The 18,744-nt window shown below is 43.5% G+C and overlaps 1 protein-coding gene across 3 annotated transcripts in view; it reads left to right on the forward strand.

The window, feature by feature from the left end:
• Positions 1-6,908, forward strand: part of SPINK2 (serine peptidase inhibitor Kazal type 2) — a 12,262-nt gene extending 5,354 nt beyond the window's left edge. For 2 of the 3 annotated variants that reach the window (XM_023192235.1, XM_023192236.1), the window contains exons 3-4: positions 4,977-5,086; positions 6,584-6,908. In XM_023192235.1, coding sequence (XP_023048003.1) covers positions 4,977-5,086; positions 6,584-6,629 — 156 coding nt within the window. In that variant the 3' untranslated portion in view covers positions 6,630-6,908. The remainder of the gene's footprint in view (positions 1-4,976; positions 5,087-6,583) is intronic. The other variant, XM_023192237.1, reaches the window with a different exon arrangement.
• Positions 6,909-18,744: the final 11,836 nt, after the last annotated feature.

Raw genomic sequence — 18,744 nt, forward strand, 5'->3', positions numbered from 1 at the left:
TATATTTATATATTTATTTATTTATTTATTTATTTATTTATTTATTTATTTATTTATTTTGAGATGGAGTCTTACTCTGTCACCCAGGCTGGAGTGCAATGGTATGATCTCAGCTCACTGCAACCTCCACCTCCTGGGTTCAAGCGATTATCCTGCCTCAGCCTCCTGAGTAGTTGGGACCACAGGCACCCACCACTATGCCCAGCTAATTTTTGTATTTTTAGTAGTGATGGGGTTTCACCAGGCTGGCCAGGCTGGTCTTGAATTCTTGACCTCGGGTGATCCGCCCACCTCAGCCTCCCAAAGTGCTGGGATTACAGCTGTGAACTACTGTGCCCGGCCTATATTTTTTTAGTAGAGACAGGGGTTGACCATGTTGGCCAGGCTGATCTTGAACTCCTAACCTCAGGTGATCCTCGGCCTCCCAAAGTGCTGGGATTAAGGGTGTGAGCCACCACACCTGGCCCTAGAGATGTTTTATTCTTTTTGATGCTATTTTAAGTGGAATTGTTTTCTTAGTTTTATTTTCAGATTGTTCATTGTTAGTGTATAGAAATAAAATTGAATTTTATATATTGATCTTTTATCTTTCAACCTTGTTGAACTTGCTTATTAGTACTTTTTCTTTTTTCCAAGACTGAGTCTCGCTCTGTGGCTCATGCTAGAGTGCAATAGCATGATCATAACTTAATATAACCTTGAACTCCTGGGCTCCCGTGATCCTTCTTCCTCATCCTCCTGAGAAGCTAGGACTACACACACAGGTCACCACACATAGCAAATTTTTAATTTTTTGTAGAGATGGGGTCTTGCTATGTTGCCCAGGCTGGTCTTGAACTCCTGGCCTCAAGTCATCCTGCCACCTCAGCCTCCCAAAGTACTGGAATTATAGGAATGAGCCACCATACTTGGCCTTGTTTATTAGTAATTATTGGTGTGTGTGTGTGTGAATTTCTTAGGAATTTCTGTATAACAAGATTGTGTCATCTTTGTTGCTTGTTTGTTTTTTGAGACAGTGTCTTACTCTTTCGCCAGGCTGGAGGGCAGTGGTGCAATCTCAGCTCACTACAACCTCCACTTCCCAGGTTCAAGCAATTCTCCTGCCTCAGCCTCTCAAGTAGCTGAGATTACAGGTGACTGCCACCACGCCTGGCAAATTTTTGTATTTTTAGTAGAGGCAGGGTTTCACCATGCTGGCCAGGCTCATCTCGAACTCCTGGCCTCAAGTGATCTGCCTGCCTCAGCCTCCCAAAGTGTTGAGATTACAGGCATGAACCACTGTGCCCAGCCCTGTGTCATCTTTGAATAGAGATAGTTTCACTTCTTCCTTTCCCATCTGGGTGCATTTTATTTATTTTTCTTGGATAATTGTCCTGGCAAGAAACTTCGGTACAGTGTTGAATAGAAGAGGTGAAAGTGGACATTCTTGTGTTTTTTTTTCTGATTTTAGGGAAAAGCATTGAGTCCTTTACCACTGAGTAGAATGTTTGCTGTAGGTTATTTATGGATGCCTTTTGTTTTGTTTTTGTTTTTGTTTTTTCTATGGATGCCTTTTATAAGGTTGAGGAAGTTCTCTTCTGTTCCTAGTTCGTTGAGTGCTGTGTTTTTTGTTTGTTTGTTTGTTTGTTTGTTTTTTGTTGTTTGTTTGTTTTGAGACAGAGTTTCACTCTTGTGCCCTAGGCTGGAGTGCAATGGAGTGATCTTGGCTCACTGCAACCTCTGCCTGCTGTGTTCAAGCGATTCTCTTGCCTCAACCTTTTTTTTTTTTTTAAATCATAAAAGAGTTTTGGAGATTCCTTTAAACTGTTAACTCCAGTGCCAACCACTTCTCTTGCCACTGTGCCTTTGCTTGATCAATTTTATTTCCTTGCGGTAGACATTCTCCCAGCCTTCTATATTAAATTTTACCCATTCTTCAAGACCAGCATGTGTATTTCTTTTTTTTTTTTGAGACGGAGTCTTGCTGTGTCGCCCAGGCTGGAGTGCAGTGGCCGGATCTCAGCTCACTGCAAGCTCCGCCTCCTGGGTTCACGCCATTCTCCTGCCTCAGCCTCCCGAGTAGCTGGGACTACAGGCGCCCGCCACCTCGCCCGGCTAGTTTTTTGTATTTTTTAGTAGAGACGGGGTTTCACCGTGTTAGCCAGGGTGGTCTCGAACTCCTGACCTCGTGATCCGCCCGTCTCGGCCTCCCAAAGTGCTGGGATTACAGGCTTGAGCCACCGCGCCCGGCCACAGCATGTGTATTTCTTGATTGCCTTATTCCATCCTAAGCTCCTTATAGTCAGGATCCAACTTTTCTTTGTCTTTGTGTCTGCCATAACATCTGTAAATGAGTGACTATACCAGTAAACGATATAAGAAACTTTCAGGAGAAAAGTTTTAGAGCAGCGGTCCCCAACCTTTTTGGGACCAGGGACCAGTTTGTGGAAGACAATTTTTCCATGCACTGAGGCATGGGGTTAGGAGTCTCTGCAGGGTGCGGTGGCTCACGCCTGTAATCCCAGCACTTTGGGAGGCTGAGGCCGGCAGATCACAATGTCAGGAGTTTGAGACCGTCCTGGCCAACATAGTGAAACCCAGTCTCTACTAAGAATACAAAAGTTAGCTGGGCGTGATGGTGGGTGCCTTTAATCCTACCCATTTGGGAGGCTGAGGCAGGAGAATTGCCTGAACTCGGGAGGCGGAAATTGCAGTGAGCCAAGATGGCATCACTGCACTCTAGCCTGGGTGACAGAGTGAGACTTTGTCAAAAAAAAAAAAAAAAAAAAAAGGGCCAGGTGCAGTGGTTCATGCCTGTAATCCCAGCACTTTGGGAGGCTGAGGCAGGTGGATCACCTGAGGTCAGAAGTTTGAGACCAGCCTGGCTAACATGGTGAAACTCCATTTCTACTAAAAATACAAAAAATTAGCTGGGCGTGGTGACATGCGCCTGTAATACCAACTACTGGGGAGGCTGAGGCAGGAGAATTGCTTGAACCTGGGAGGTGGAAGTTGCAGTGAGCCGAAATGGCACCAATGCACTCCAGCTTGGGCAACAAGAGCAAAACTCCATCTCGGGGAAAAAAAAAAAAGCCTCATAAGGAGCGCGCAACCTAGATTCCTCGCATGCCCATGTCACAATAGGGTTCATACTCCTATGAGAATCTAATGCCATCGCTGACCTGACAGGAGGCGGAGCTCAGTTGATAATGCTTACTGGCCAGCCACTTCCCTCCTGCTAACAGGAGGCCCAGTTCCTAACAGGCCATGGACTGGTACCAGTTTGTGGCCTAATGGTTGGAAACCCCTGCTCTAGAGTATAAAGGTCAGAGAATTGCTTAAAATTTTAGCATATCCTTCTATAAGAATTATTTTTATTTTAATTTGCCATTTTTTAAAGACAGTTTTGCTCTTGTTGTCTAGGCTGGAGTGCAGTGGTGCAATCTCTGTTCACTGCAACCTCTGCCTCCCAGGTTCAAACGATTCTTCTGTCTGAGCCTCTCGAGTTGCTGGGATTACAGGCGTGTGCCACCGTACCCGGCTAATTTTTGTATTTTTACTAGAGACGGAGTTTCACCATGTTGACCAGGCTGGTCTCAAACTCCTGACCTCAAGTGATCCACCTGCCTCAGCCTCCCAAAGTGCTGGGATTACAGACATGAGCCACCACGCTCCACCCTTCTATAAGAATTAAAATGACATTAAGGAATAATAAATGTGCAGTGGCCCTCTTCCAGAGAGTGGAGAGGAAGTTTTGGGGCAATGTCTGCCCAGATTCAACTCTCTTCCTGTAGTTAGTATCTTGTGGGATGCAATTTGGAGCCTCCATAGATGATGAACCTGTTTTGAACATTTTTCCTTTGGCACGAATTTGCTTCAATTCTGAATCTCCTGCTTTCTTTAATGTTTTTGGTTAAATGTCAGTGCCTTAAAAGTTCAGATTGAAAGATTAGATTCCTGATTTTGTCTTGGCATTCAGGCAAGGGATTAAGGTGGAATTTAATAGAACATCCACATGGACATTGTAGTGAAGTGCAAATTATGAAGCTAGACAATAAAAAAGTAGGTATGGTGGCGTGTCTCAGACTTTCATTTAAAAATCAGCCAGATTGAAGCTTCTGAGGTCCTTTCTTTAAAAATTTTTTAATTTTTTTTATTTTTTAGATGGAGTTTCGCTCTCAGTGATCAGGTTGGAGAGTTGGAGTGCAATGGCATGATCTTGGCTCACCGCATCCTCTGCCTCCCAGGTTCATTTGATTCTCCTGCCTCAGTCTCATTCTCTTGAGTTCATGATCTGCTCGCCTTGGCCTCCCAAAGTGCTGGGATTACAGGCATGTACCACCATGCCCAGTTAATTTTGTATTTTTTAGTAGAGATGGAGTTTCTCCATGTTGGTCAGACTGGTCTCGAACTCCCAGCCTTGGGTGATCTGCCCACCTTGGCCTCCCAAAGTGTTGGGATTACAGGCGTGGGCTACCACACCTGGCCGGGGTCCTTTTTTTTACATAGTATGTATTGAACCATCACACCAACATTGTATCTGATTTTTGCATTAGAATTTTTTTTTTTGCCAGGTGCAGTGGCTCATGCCTATAATCCTAGCACTTTGGGAGGCCAAGGTAGGTGGATGACCTCAGAAGTTCGAGACCAGCCTGGCCAACATGGTGAAACCCTGTCTCTACTAAAAATACAAAAATTAGCTGGGCATGGAGGCACGCGCCTGTAATCCCAGCTACTTGGGAGGCTGAGGCAGGAGAATCACTTGAACCCAGGAGGCGGAGGTTGCGGTGAGCCGAGATTGTGCCATTGCACACCAGCCTGGGAGACAGGGCGAGACTCTGTCTCAAAAAAAAAATTTTTTTTTCTGGAAAATAAAAATAATTTTATTGAATGATTCTAGGAAATTTAGGGAGATCTGGGACATTTTCTCCTCTGAACTATTTTATGAGTGTATCTCAAGTCATTCTTGAATTTCTCTGTCCCTTTCTTTTTTCCAGCCATTCTGCGCTCGGTATCGATTACCAGGATGTCCCAGGGACTTTAACCCTGTGTGTGGCACTGACATGATCACTTATCCCAACGAATGTACTCTGTGCATGAAAATCAGGTAACATGATTTTACAGCTGTACACTAGCCAAGTATTCTTCATTTCTTTTTCTTTTTCTTTCTTTCTTTCTTTTTTTTTTTTGACAGAGTCTCGCTCTGTCACCCAGGCTGGAGTGCAGTGGTGCAGTCTTGGTTCACCGCAACCTCTGCCTCCTGGGTTCAAGCAATTCTCGTGCCTCAGCCTCCAAAGTAGCTGGGATTATAGGCACCCGCCACCACACCTGGCTAATTTTTTATTTTTAGTAGAGACAGGGTTTCACCATGTTGGCCGGGCTGGTTTTGAACTCCTGACCTCAAGTGATCCACCCGCCTCGGTCTCCCAAAGTGCTGGGATTACAGGCATGAGCCACCACGCCCAGCCTCTTCATTTCTTTTGTTGAATTTTGATTACTTAGGAGGTAGTGACTATTTTCTTAGATGTAAGAATCAAAAGTGATGATGGTAGTTCTCAGTTTTCAGGGTGATGATTAAAGAGATGCAAAATCCTCAGTGCATTTTTCAGATCAAGTTAAACAATGAGATATGTGATTAGTCAACTATAGGCCAGGTAATCAAATTATGTTATTGACCACTAATTCGTAATTTCATAAAATTAAGCTTCTATTTAATAGTTAAACTCTGTGAAGTATTAAATTTTATTTTTAATTCAAAGGGCATATGTAGATGATCTGCGCACCCTGTACTACTAGTCAGGAAGTGCGACTTTATTGACTCTGCTTAGTAGAATGCTAAGTAATGAGGATATGATACTTGATATGCTTCATGTAGCACACCTGACCAGGTGACTGCGACTGCTCCTTTAGGTATGCAGCTTTGTACGTAGCAGGGATTCATTATTTGACCTCAGTTGGTCTTCTCTGTTTCTTTTTTTTTTTGAGACTGAGTCTCACTTATCACCTGACTCACTACAACCCCTGCCTCCCAGGTTCAAGCTATTCTCCTGCCTCAGCCTCCAGAGTAGCTGGGATTACAGGCATGCGCCATTACACCCGGCTAATTTTTTTTTTTTTTTGAGATGGAATTTCGCTCTTGTTGCCCAGGCTGGAGTCCATTGGCAAGATCTTGGCTCACTGCAACTTCCGCCTCCCGGGTTCAAGCGATTCTCCTGACTCAGCCTCCCAAGTAGCTGGGATTACAGGCATGTGCCACCACACCTGGCTAATTTTTGTATTTTTAGTAGAGATGAGGATTCACCATGTTGGCCAGGCTGGTCTCGAACTCCTGACCTCCAGTGATCCACCCACCTCGGCCTCCCAAAGTGTTGGGATTACAGGCATGAGCCACCATGCCCAGCTCTCTGAGTGATTCTTTGGGGTTAATGTCCTGTGCCCTAGGGTTAGGGAAAAAATGGCAGACTGGTGACTTCCACCCTCTTTGTTTCCTAGATTTAGCTTAAAAAATGATTAAGTACACAAATAATGATTAAGTAACACAAATAATGAGACAGTTTCAGTATGGTAGGTAATAAATGTGTTTCTATGATTGTTCAATTTGCAGGGAAAGTGGTCAAAATATTAAAATCATCCGACGTGGACCCTGCTGATGGAGCAGTTTACAGAACAGAAGATGGAGAGACCACCTTCACTGGCAGACTAGATAAATTGCGTTTCCCCTTTTTCTCTTTTCCTGTATTTCTTTACATAAGATTTGTTAACACACATCTTCTGAGAGCAGGTATGGAAGACAGCCATGTGTAGTGATGGATAATTTAAATAAAAAAAGAATCCTTGTTTCTTGGCTTTTGCTCCTAGAGTTAAGCTTGCTGCCCAGATAACTTGTGCATTGCTTTATTTAGTTGAAATAAAATCAGCATTGAATTCAGTTCCTACTGTGCTCTGTTGAAAATACCATTCTCATTGCAGAGGAGGTATCCTTTAAGAGTTTTTCAGCTGGGTCTGAGAATTAAATGGACATAAGACAGATCAACAGGAGGAAAGCATACAGACTTATTTAATACAAGTTTCACTTGGCATGGGAGCCTTCATAAAGAAATAAACACTTGGCCGGGCATGGTGGCTCACGCTTGTAATCCCAGCACTTTGGGAGGCCGAGGCGGGCAGATCATGAACTCAAGATATCGAGACCATCCTGGCCAACATGGTGAAACCCTGTCTCTACTAAAAATACAAAAATTAGCTGGGCATGGTGGTGCGTGCCTGTAGTCCCAGCTACTTGGGAGGCTGAGGCAGGAGAATCACTTGAACCCAGGAGGCAGGGGTTGCAGTGAGCTGAAATCCCACCACTGCACTCCAGCCTGGGCAACAGAGTGAGACTCCATCTCGAAAGAAAGAAAAAGAAATAAACACTCAAAGACAGAGAATTGAACACTATATGCTGATTTAGACAAAGAGTTGTGAATTATGAAAGTGTGACACGGCAGAGGGGCTTGGGCTGAGTTAATTGGGTGGCGAAGTGGCTGGGAGGATAAGGATTAGTCTAACAAGGTTGGTTTGTACGCGTTTCCCTTGACCTCGATTTCCAATTTCCCCCCGTCCTTGATGATAAGAATGTTACTTTACCTCTGGCATAGAGAGGACGTCTTTCACGGGGGAATTTTATCTCCTGCTTTTAAGAAATAGAAGGAAAGTCAATGATCTTCTTGCACCTGCTGTTTTTCAAGTGCTTTTAGCTCAAAATAGTTAATATGCCAGAGCAGCATATATTGGGTTGGCATATTCTTATCTCCTTCATCACTCAGCAGCCTCACGTGGCCCTGTTCCTCTCAGGCATGGATGAGTTTCAGTAGGTGTGAAGTGGAGTTATTGTTGAGAGGGCAAGATCTATCCTAACTCCTTCTTTCCCTAATTCTTGGATAATTACTTTATGTGTAGTTGGTACAGTGTTCTACGCATGGCCAATAATTATAAGGTACTTGGTGCTAACATTAACCCAAACTCATAAAGAATCATGGAGGTACAAATATTTATTAGATTCAAAATTTCCTTTCAATACAGTTTCATTCTGAGTTCATGCAGAAGTTTGGCTTTTTCTTCCTTTTAGAGCAGTGGTTCTCAATCCAGGGTGATTTTCAAGGGGACATTTGGCAGTATGTCTGGAGGCATGTTTGGTATAACAGCTGAGGTGTGGGGTGCTACCCAGGGATGCTCCTAAACATCCTACATTGCCTTAGGTCAGCCCCCAACGGCAAGGAGTTTTCCAGTCCAAATGTCAGTAGTGCTAAGGTTGAGACACCCTGTTTTAGAGTTTGATACAGCATAAACATAACAATAATATAAGTGAACAGGCATTTAGAATGATAGCATTTTCCAGCTAGAGAATTTTGAGTCATAAGGCCTGGGTTTAAATATGTTCCAGCACCAGGAAATTGTGAGACACGAGGCAAGAGGTAGCTGGGAGAGTGGTATAGTGGCGAGAACATGGCTTTTGGAGGTGAGCTAAATCTGAGTTCATTCTGATTCCAACACTTGTGTTTCAGTTTTCATATCTGGAAATGGAGTTGATGTTTAGCTCCTGGAGCTGTGGTGAGGAAGCTGTTTAGCATAGTGCTTGGCATATAGAAGCCACTGAAATAGGTACTACTATTGTTTCAGATACCCCTCCTAGAGAGGAGAAAACAGGCCCACAAAGGCAAACACATTTGCCTAAGGTGATAGAAACACATTTAAAACTGAGCCTGGGCCTGCGTGGTGGCTCTTGCCTGTAATCCCATCACTTTGGGAGGCCAAGGCAGGCAGATAACGAGGTCAGGAGTTTGAGACCGGTCTGGCCAATATGGTGAAACCCTGTCTCTACTAAAAATACAAAAATTAGCTGGGCGTGGTGGCACGTGCCTACAACCCCAGCTACTTGGGAGGCTGAGGCAGGAGAATCACTTGAACCTGGGAGGTAGAGGTTGCAGTGAGCTGAGATTGCACCACTACACTCCAGCCTGCGTTGACAGAGCAAGATTTCATTTTGAAAAAAAAAGTCATACATGCTTTTTGGAAAATTAAAAAGAAAAATATAGACCGGGTGCAGTGGCTCATCCCTGTAATGCCAGCACTTTGGGAGACTGAGGCAAAAGGATCACTTGAGGCCAGAAGTTCAAGACTAGCCTGGACAACATAGAAGACCCCATCTCTATTAAATAAATAAATAAATGAAAAAAAAAGATGCAGAATTATGTAAAAATAGAGTGAGAGTCTTGCCCATCCTAGCCTCCAGAGGCACCCAAAACTGTTTTGAAATGTCTTTTCTCTCTAAGTACACATGTATACAAAATTACACACATGCACACACAAACTGTCATGTAAACTTGCTTTTACTCTTAAATATTGGGTTTGTTTTCATGTCGATATATATTGTTTCTTCTTTTTAAAAAAATTATTTTTTTGAGACGGAGTTTTGCTCTGTTGCCCAAGCTGCAGTGCCGTGGCACAATCTTTGCTCACTGCAACCTCTGCCCCCCGGGTTCAAGCGATTCTCCTGCCTCAGCCTCTGGAGTAGCTGGGCTTATAGGCATGCCACCACTACACCTGGCTAATTTTTGTATTTTTAGTACAGGCAAGGTTTCACCATGTTGGCCAGGCTGGTCTGGAACTCCTGACCTCAAGGGATCTGCCTCATTGGCCTCCCAAAGTGCTGGGATTTCAGGCGTGAGCCACCATGCCCAGCCTGTTTCTTCTTTAAAACACCTACACAGTGTCCTGTTATTGTGCCATAATTTATCCAGTCTCTATTGACCTATATCTGGATTATTTATTAGGATTCTCTTGATTGAAAGTGGGAAATCCCAACTCAAACTAGCCTAAGCTAAAGGGGGACTTAATTACTGCCTTGGTATAGTGAAGTGACTAAGCACATTAGTTCAAAGCCAGATGTCTGCATTCACTGACCAAGTTACAGCTTAACTCAGTTTCCTCATTTATAAAGTGAGGAAGATAATAGTATCACTTAAGATAATACATGTAAGGTGTTCAGGACACTTGAAATGTTGGCTGTATTATAGAAAACTATACCTTTTTTTCAAAAACAGCTTGCTTTTTTGACTTAGTATTTCACTGATATTTTTCCAAATCTATACATGTAGTTCTACATCACTGAAAACACTTGCATAGTATTCCGTTATATAGACATACCATAATTTGTTTATTCAATCTCATCCTGATGGACACTTATGTTATTTTTCATTTTTCAGTATCACAAATAATGCTAAAATTATGTCTTTTATTTATTTATTTATAAATTTCTGTTTATTATTTGAGGTGAAGTTTTGCTCGTGTTGCCCAGGCTGGAGTGCAGTGGCATGATCTCAGCTCACTGCAACCTCCAGCTCCTGGGTTCAAGTGATTCTCCTGCCTCAGCCTCCTGAGTAGCTGGGATTACAGGCGTGCACCATGATGCCCAGCTAATGTTTAGTGTTTTTAGTAGAGACAGGGTAACATCATGTTGGCCACGCTGCTCTTGAACTCCCAACCTCAGATGATTCACCTGCCTCGGCCTCCCAAAGTGTAGTGATTACAGGTGTGAGCCACTGTGCCTGGCCTATTTATTTTTTAAAAAGTGAAAAATTTTCTTTTAATAGAGATGGGTCTCACTATGTTGCCCAGGCTGGAGTGCAGTAGCTGTTCACAGGCGAGATCCTGCTGCTCATCAGCACTGGGATTTTGACCTGCCCTGTTTCCCACCTAGGCCGGTTCACCCCTTCTTAGGCAACCTGGTGGTCCCCTGCTCCCAGGAGGTCACCGTATTGATGCCAAACTTAGTGTGGACACCCATAGGCATAGCACATTACAGCCCAGAACTCCTGGACCCAAAATGATCCTCCCACCTCAGCCTCGTGAGTAGCTGGGACTACAGACATGTGACACCACACCTGGGTAAACTTACGTCTTTGTACTCATGCCCTTCCTTGTTTGTGCACGTTCTGTAGAACAAATTCATAAGATTGGCATTACTTGGTCAGAAGATACACACATTTAAAACATTGAAAGAGATTGCAAAACATTTTTGAAAAGGGTGTACCTATCTACATCCTCTGTGACAAATGAGTGCCTGGTTCTTCTTTCTACTACCATTGAGTTAGAGAAGTAGTGCTGTCCCCAATCTGCTCAGACTTGTTCTGCAAACTCAGTTTGCATCCATTCTTTTTTTTTTTTTTTTCAAGACAGAATCCCTCTGTGTCGGCCAGGCTGGAATGCAGTGGTGCCATCTCGGCTCAGTGCAACCTCCGTCACCCAGGCTTAAGCAATTCTCTTGCCTCAGCCTCTGGAGTAGATGGGATTACAGGTATGTGGCACCATGCCTGGCTAATTTTTGAATTTTTAGTAGAGACGGGGTTTCACCGTGTTGGCCAGGTTCGTCTTGAACTGCTGACCTCAGGTGATCCACCCGCATCAGCCTCCCAAAGCACTGAGATTACAGGTGTGAGCGACTGCACCTGGCCAGCATTCATTCTTTATTGAAGAATTATTTTTTCCCCCTTAATCTTCTTCTTCTTACTTTTTTTTTTTTTTTTTTTTTTTTTGAGATGGAGTCTCGCTCCAGGCTGGAGTGCAGTGACGTGATCTCGGCTCACTGCAACATCTGCCTCCTGGGTTCAAGTGATTCTCCTGCCTCAGCCTCTGGAATAGCTGGGATTACAGGCGCACACCAACGTGCCCAGCTAGTTTTTGTATTTTTAGTGGAGATGAAGTTTCACCTTGTCGGCCAGGCTGGTCTAATGTTCTTCTTTAAAGGTGGCATAGTAATTATAGTTGTCTCAAGTAAATGGTGAGAAGAAAGTGCAACAGTCTATGGAGATTTCTAGAATAGAAGCTGCCAAGGATGGAGATCCTCCAAGTCTTGCTCATCATGGTATTTTCAGTATTTCAGAACAGCACCTAGCACAGTGCATATTTGTTGGTTGAGGACATGAAAATACGGCTTAGGAGGCTCACTAATAATGACAACAAAACCACCAACCTCCATGAATTTCCTTCCTGCAAGAACAGGCAAGATAACTAAAACCAGAAATCCACACACCACAAAGAAAACAAGGTTTTGACTTGCCCAAGAGTGAATTTCATTTTTTCCTATGTTACTCTGAAAAAACAATGCTGCATGCCCAGATGATCACGAACAGTTCCAGGAGCATATGTTGAACTGGTTTAGATTCTTTCTTTATTATTTAATTAATTTATTTATTTGAGATGGAATCTTGCTATGTTGCCCAGGCTGGAGTGCAGTGGTGTGATCTTGGCTCACTGCAACCTCTGCCTCCCAGGTTCAAGCGATTCTCTTGCCTCAGCCTCCTAAGTAGCTGGGATTACAGGAGCCCACCACCAAACCCTGCTAATTTTTTGTATTTTTCAGTAGAGACGGCGTCTCACCATATTGGCCAGGCCGGTCTTGGATTTCTGACCTTGTGATCCACCCCCCTCAGCCTCCCAAAGTGCTGGGATTACAGATGTGAGCCACCATGCCCGGCCCTTTTTTTAATTTTGAAAACTATTCTTATTTTCGTAGAGATGGGGCTTCGCCATGTTGCCCAGGCTGGTCTTGAACTCCTGAGTTCAAGCGATCTGCCTGCCTTGGCCTCCTAAAGTGCTGGGATTACAGGCATGTGCCATGGCACCCGGCCCTGGCTTAGATTTTTTTAATGACAAAAAGTCTTTACATCTGATCATTCACTCATTTATGTGGTACACACTTGCAGATATCTACTATGTGATGAGCATGGGGTATACAATGACAAATGACCCTTAGCTCCTATACATGCAGAACTTATATGATCATTCTTTTTCTCTGAAAAGCAGAACAACTCTCACTTCTGAAAACTAAGAATCTGATGTCTGCTGTAGACTTGTAAGTTCCATGAGGTTAAAACCAATATTTGTTGTGTTCACTACTGAATTCCCAGCATTTGGCATAGTGCCTGTCATACAGTACGTGCTTAATAAGTGCTCTGAGCGGGCTTACTGAAATCAGTTTCATTCTGATGACTTCTGCATTACAATGGCAAGAGTATTTTGGACAAAAGGAGAAGCTGAACTTCAGGCAGCAAAGCAAGTGGCAACAGTTAGACATAAATCACTCTCATTCAACCTTCAGGGGAGCTACTTCCTCACTATGTCTTGGAGGTGAGCTCACCCAGGCTATAAACCCCAAAATAAGGGGTCCTATGTCCTAGTTTATTGAACATTTATTTGCTGAACACTGTATGTGTATGCTTGTGTATATATGTATATGTTTCAGACATGGTCTCACTTTGTCACTCACGCTAGAGTGAAGATTACAGCTCACTGCAGCCTTGACCTCCTGGGCTCAAGCAGTCCTCCTGCCTCAGCTTTCCAAGTAGCTTGAACTACAGGCATGCACCACCATGCCCAGCTAACCCTTTTTAACTTTTTTTTTTTTTTTTTTGCAGAGACAGAGTCTGGGTCTCACTATATTGCCCAGGCTGGTCTTGAACTCCTGGGCTCAAGCGATCCTCCCATCTCATCCTCCCAAAGTGCTGGGATTACAGGTGTGAGATGCTGCACCTGGTCAACACTATTTGTTATTAAGAAAGCACTTTGTGGATATGAAGAAATAGTAACGCTTTTACACTGTTGTTGGGAGTGTAAATTAATTCAGCCATTGCGGAAGACAGTGTGGCGATTCCTCAAGGATCTAAAACTAGAAATACCATTTGACCCAGCAATCCCATTACTGGGTATATACCCAAAGGATTATAAGTCATTCTATTATAAAGACACACGCACACATATGTTTATTGTGGCACTATTCATAATAGCAAAGACTTGGAACCCAAATATCCATCAGTGATAGACTGGATAAAGAAAATGTGGCACATATACACCATGGAATACTATGGAGCCATAAAAAAGGATGAGTTCACGTCCTTTGCAGGGACGTGCATGAAGCTGGAAACCATTCTCAGCAAACTATCACAAGAACAGAAAACCAAACACCACATGTTCTCATAAGTGGGAGTCGAACAAGGAGAACACATGGACACAGAGAGGGAAAATCACACACCAGGGCCTGTCAGGAGGTGCGGGGCTAGCGGAGGGATAGCATTAGGAGAAATATCTAATGTAAGTGACAGGTTGATGGGTGCAGCAAACCACCATGGCACGTGTATACCTATGTAACAAAACTGCATGCTCTGCACATGTACCCCAGAACTTAAAGTATAATTAAAAAAAATAAAAACAACAACAAAAAAGCACTTTGTTTTATTTGTCTTTATTATTTGTTTATTTTGAGATGGAGGTTTGCTCTTGTTGCCCAGGCTGGAGTGCAATGGTGCAATCTCAGCTCACTGCAACCTCCACCTCCTGGGTTCAAGTGATTCTCCTGCCTCAGCCTCCCGGGTAGCTGGGACTACAGGCACCCGCCACTACACCTGGCTAATTTTTTTGTATTTTTAGTAGAGATGGGGTTTCACCACATTGGCCAGGCTGGTCTCAAACTCCTCACCTCAAGTGATCTGCCTGCCTCGGCCTCCCAAAGTGTTGGGATTACAGGTGTGAGCCACTGCACCTGGCCTTTTTTATTTTTATTTTAAAATAATGGACATAGGAGTCTCACTATGTTGCCCAGGCTGGTCTCAAACTCCTGGGCTCAAATGAGGTTTCCACCTTGGCTTCCCTAAATGCTGGGGTTATAGAAGTGAGCCAGCACATCCAACCATGGAGTTTTCTTCCCGTAGAATTAAAGTGATCTTAGGATAAAAAAAACTGAGAGCCCACATTCCAGGGCTTCTTTCACCTGTCCCTCCCCAAACTCCTAATTGAGATCAAATTCTGCTCATACTGAAATGTCCTCTCTTAGTCACACGGTCTTCAAAGAAAATAAAGCATCAGACAAAATATTGAAAGCATTAAACTTCCTTCTACCTCATTCCAGTTCTCATCCACAGTTGCTCTCTGATATCATACAACTATGTTTATGTTATATTGTATACACATTTAACTGGTACAACGAATAAAATACAGAAGAAAAGGAACCTGGGGAAGAAAAGACCTCATTCTCACCTCCTTCTATAACACCCAGATCTAAGCCTCTGTTTCTGTATTCTCCATGGTGAGAGGAAGCAACATACCTACACAATATTTACCAATATGAGCAATCACATGTGAAAGCAGTTGCCAATAACAGAATCATTTAGACTGCCAAATTGCATAATTGGCACATTCTCTCTTTAGAGCAGGGAGTTTTATTTTTCTGTGTTGAAAATCAGATAATAGCCGGGCGCAGTGGCTCAAGCCTGTAATCCCAGCACTTTGGGAGGCCGAGACGGGCGGATCACGAGGTCAGGAGATCGAGACCATCCTGGCTAACACGGTGAAACCCCGTCTCTACAAAAATACAAAAATAGCCGGGCGAGGTGGCGGGTGCCTGTAGTCCCAGCTACTCGGGAGGCTGAGGCAGGAGAATGGCCTAAACCCGGGAGGCGTAGCTTGCAGTGAACTGAGATCTGGCCACTGCACTCCAGTCCGGGCGACAGAGTGAGACTCCGCCTCAAAAAAAAAAAAAAAAAAGAAAATCAGATAATATTTAGTTTAATGGTTGTCTATAGTTGCATTCACTACAGTATTTTTTTTTTTTCGAGACGCTCTGTTGCCCAGGCTGGAATGCACAGTCTTGGCTCACTGCACCCTCTGCCTCCTGGGTTCAAGCGATTTCTGGCTAATTTTTGTATTTTTAGTAGAGACAGGGTTTCACTATGTTGGCCAGGCTGATCTTGAACTCCTGACCTCAAGTGATCTGCCCTCCTCAGCCTCCCAAAGTGCTGGGATTACAGGCATGAGCCACCATGCCCAGCCCACTATAGTCTTCTTCTTCTTCTTTTTTTTTGTGAGATGGAGTCTCGCTCTGTCACCCAGGCTGGAGTGCAGTGGCACAATCTCGGCTCACTGCAACCTCTGCCTTCCTGGCTCAAGAGATTCTCCTGCCTCAGCCTCCTGAGTAGCTGGGACTACAGGTGCGCACCGCCATGCTCGGCTACTTTTTGTATTTTAGTAGAGACGGAGTTTCACCATATTGGCCAGGCTGGTCTCGAACTCCTGACCTCGTGATCTGCCTGCCTTGGCCTCCCAAAGTACTGGGATTGCAGGTGTGAGCCACCAAGCCTCACCAAAACCCACTCCAGTATTCTTAATCCATAGTATTGGAACTTCAGGCACATTTTATGAGGGCCTATGATCTAAAGTGCTGTCCTTTATGTTTTATATTGATTAAGAGAGAAACATCAACTCTATTTCTTAGTACTCTAGCAGATTCAAAAACTGGTTTTCTTACTGTGCAGAGGATTGTGTTTATGTGACATTTATGATAAAATTAGATTTCATAGTTTTTGTGGCTTTTCTTTCTGTCCCCAAGTAAAATTAGATTTCCTTATCCGTAGAAAGAAAAAAAATTGGGGGAAGAAATACATTAAAACATTAATGAAATTAAATAATAAAATTAAACCCCCCCACTCTGATTTTCTTCAAGGAGTATACGCTATTTTGCTAATTATAATAAAATGGGTCTTATTAAAAATCAGAGTGGGGGGAGGAGGAAGCAAGGTCTGATTTTAAAAGCCATGAGATGAAGGAAGTCTTGTTTGAACCAACAAATGCACGAGTCAGAAAGAGCCCAGCAATAATCTCTTACAGATCATGACCAAACATGCTTCCTGGCCAGTATGGAGACACCAGGGGGCAGTGAGTGCCTCCCTGAGAACTGCTGCTGCTCCTAGCTCAAGCAGCTCAGCCTGCGGTCTAAGATTCATCTATTCATCGTCACCAACCTTGGGAAAGTTACGTTGCACTTACATGCTGCTTCCAAAGGCTCTTATGCTTTGATTTCTTGAAGACACTGTTTCTGTGAATAAAACTGAACAATGGTCTGGCGGAGGTTAGCATGTAGTTGAGGACCTGGGTGAAAAGATGGGAAATAAAGATGAACCGAAACCATTTTGCCTTCTGGAGTAGGAGTCAGGGAAAGAGATTTGAAAAGCTGCCACGGTAGGGTTCAAACTTAGCGGTCCAGGTTAACCTAGCTTCCACAGCCATCAGAAAGAGGGGCGTGCTTCTCTGTGGGTGGCAGGTTGAGGAGGAAGTTCCCACTTTTCTTCTCCAGCTTTTCTGCCTCAACACTGTGGCCCCCTGTCCCACCCCCAGTTCACAATCTTTCATTCTGGCTAAAACTTCTGCCTTTATGCATTACTTCAGGCGATGCATATAACATTCTATCTTTGCTTGGCTATACTGTTTACAAAGTTGTTTATACTTTATAAACTATTTTCATGCATGTTTTCCACCCATGATTTGAAATGGTTTGGGCTTTTGACTCCCACGTTAAAGACCTTCACTATATTGGAAATGAGTACATCCCAAGTGACTATAGCTGATGTTGGAAACCACTGGATTATTGACCAAGCCCTAATGACATCGCATTGGCCTGAGACCACTGACCAGCCAGCTGGCTAAAGCTCCTGATGTGGGCAGAGTGAAAAGTCCAGAATCTCAAATATGGAGCTTGGCAGTGAATTTCTTTCTGAAAAGGAAGAGCAAGGCAACACTGTGGAAGCATTTTCTATTCAAAGACTTTCACAGGCATCTGTGCACATCAAATTGGCAATGAATATATGTGAGACAGATGACCCTCATTTTCAATGTTGTTTGGAGGTCTTCGGAAGAGTGAATTCCTTTGTTTGCCACAGGTGATTTATTAGGGAAAGTTGTCTTTCTAAGCCATATATTTTCGACAGTTGCAACGAGTCTTACTCATGCAGAAAAATCTTTCAAAAGGAGCATTTGCTATAGAGTTTTTAGGGTAGTGTGGCTTTACACACTAAATAAATGCTTGTAAATGTATTTGGGACTTGTTGTGATCAACTGTACCTTTGTTTCCTCTCTTTGCAGTGGATTTGGTGACTACTGTTACTGTTTTCTTTTCTTTTCTTTTTTTTGAGACTGAGTCTCACTCTGTCACCCAGGCTGGAGTGCAGTGGGGCAATCTCAGCTTATTGCAACCTCCACCTCTGGGGTTCAAGCGATTCTCTTGCCTTAGCCTCCTAAGTAGCTGGGATCACAGGAATGTGCCACCATACCCAGCTAATTTTTGTATTTTTAGTAGAGACAGGATTTCACCATGTTGGCCAGGCTGGTCTTGAACTACTGACCTCAAGTGATCTCCCTGCCTCGGCCTCCCAAAGTGCTGGGATTACATAAACAACTAAGGTGCTGAAAGGATTTAGTTCTCAGTGCTGCTGAGACAGGAGCTTCTCATTTAGACTCTGTTGGGGAAAAAGCTGGTTCCCAAGTAGGTGGCAGCACTTAGGTGGTTTATTATTTGTTGAGCACCAAAGATGTGCTCAGACCAGTAGGAAAATCACATACAGTACCTTCCATGCCTTCTATAAGGCCACCTTCTCAGGCTTTTTGGCTCACATCAGACAAAGGAAAATAAAATAAACAACTGAGCCAGGGCATGATATGAAACCTGGAAAGTTGTTTTTTAAATAGAAACCACATTATTGGCAAAATAAATCACAGCACCTTGGACATATTTTATACATTTAACCAGAATTTTGAGTTAATATTAGGTCTATAAAATGGTAGTTAGTAAGGCTAGGATAAGCAATTTCTCTCTGCACCCTTTCAAGCTGATTCTTTCTTCTGGAACAGATGTTGCTTCCACCTCCTTCAACTCTCTCCATGGCTCCTGCAAAATGTATTTAA

The sequence above is a fragment of the Piliocolobus tephrosceles genome, chromosome 3, assembly GCF_002776525.5.
Source record: "Piliocolobus tephrosceles isolate RC106 chromosome 3, ASM277652v3, whole genome shotgun sequence".
Lineage (NCBI taxonomy): Eukaryota > Metazoa > Chordata > Mammalia > Primates > Cercopithecidae > Piliocolobus > Piliocolobus tephrosceles.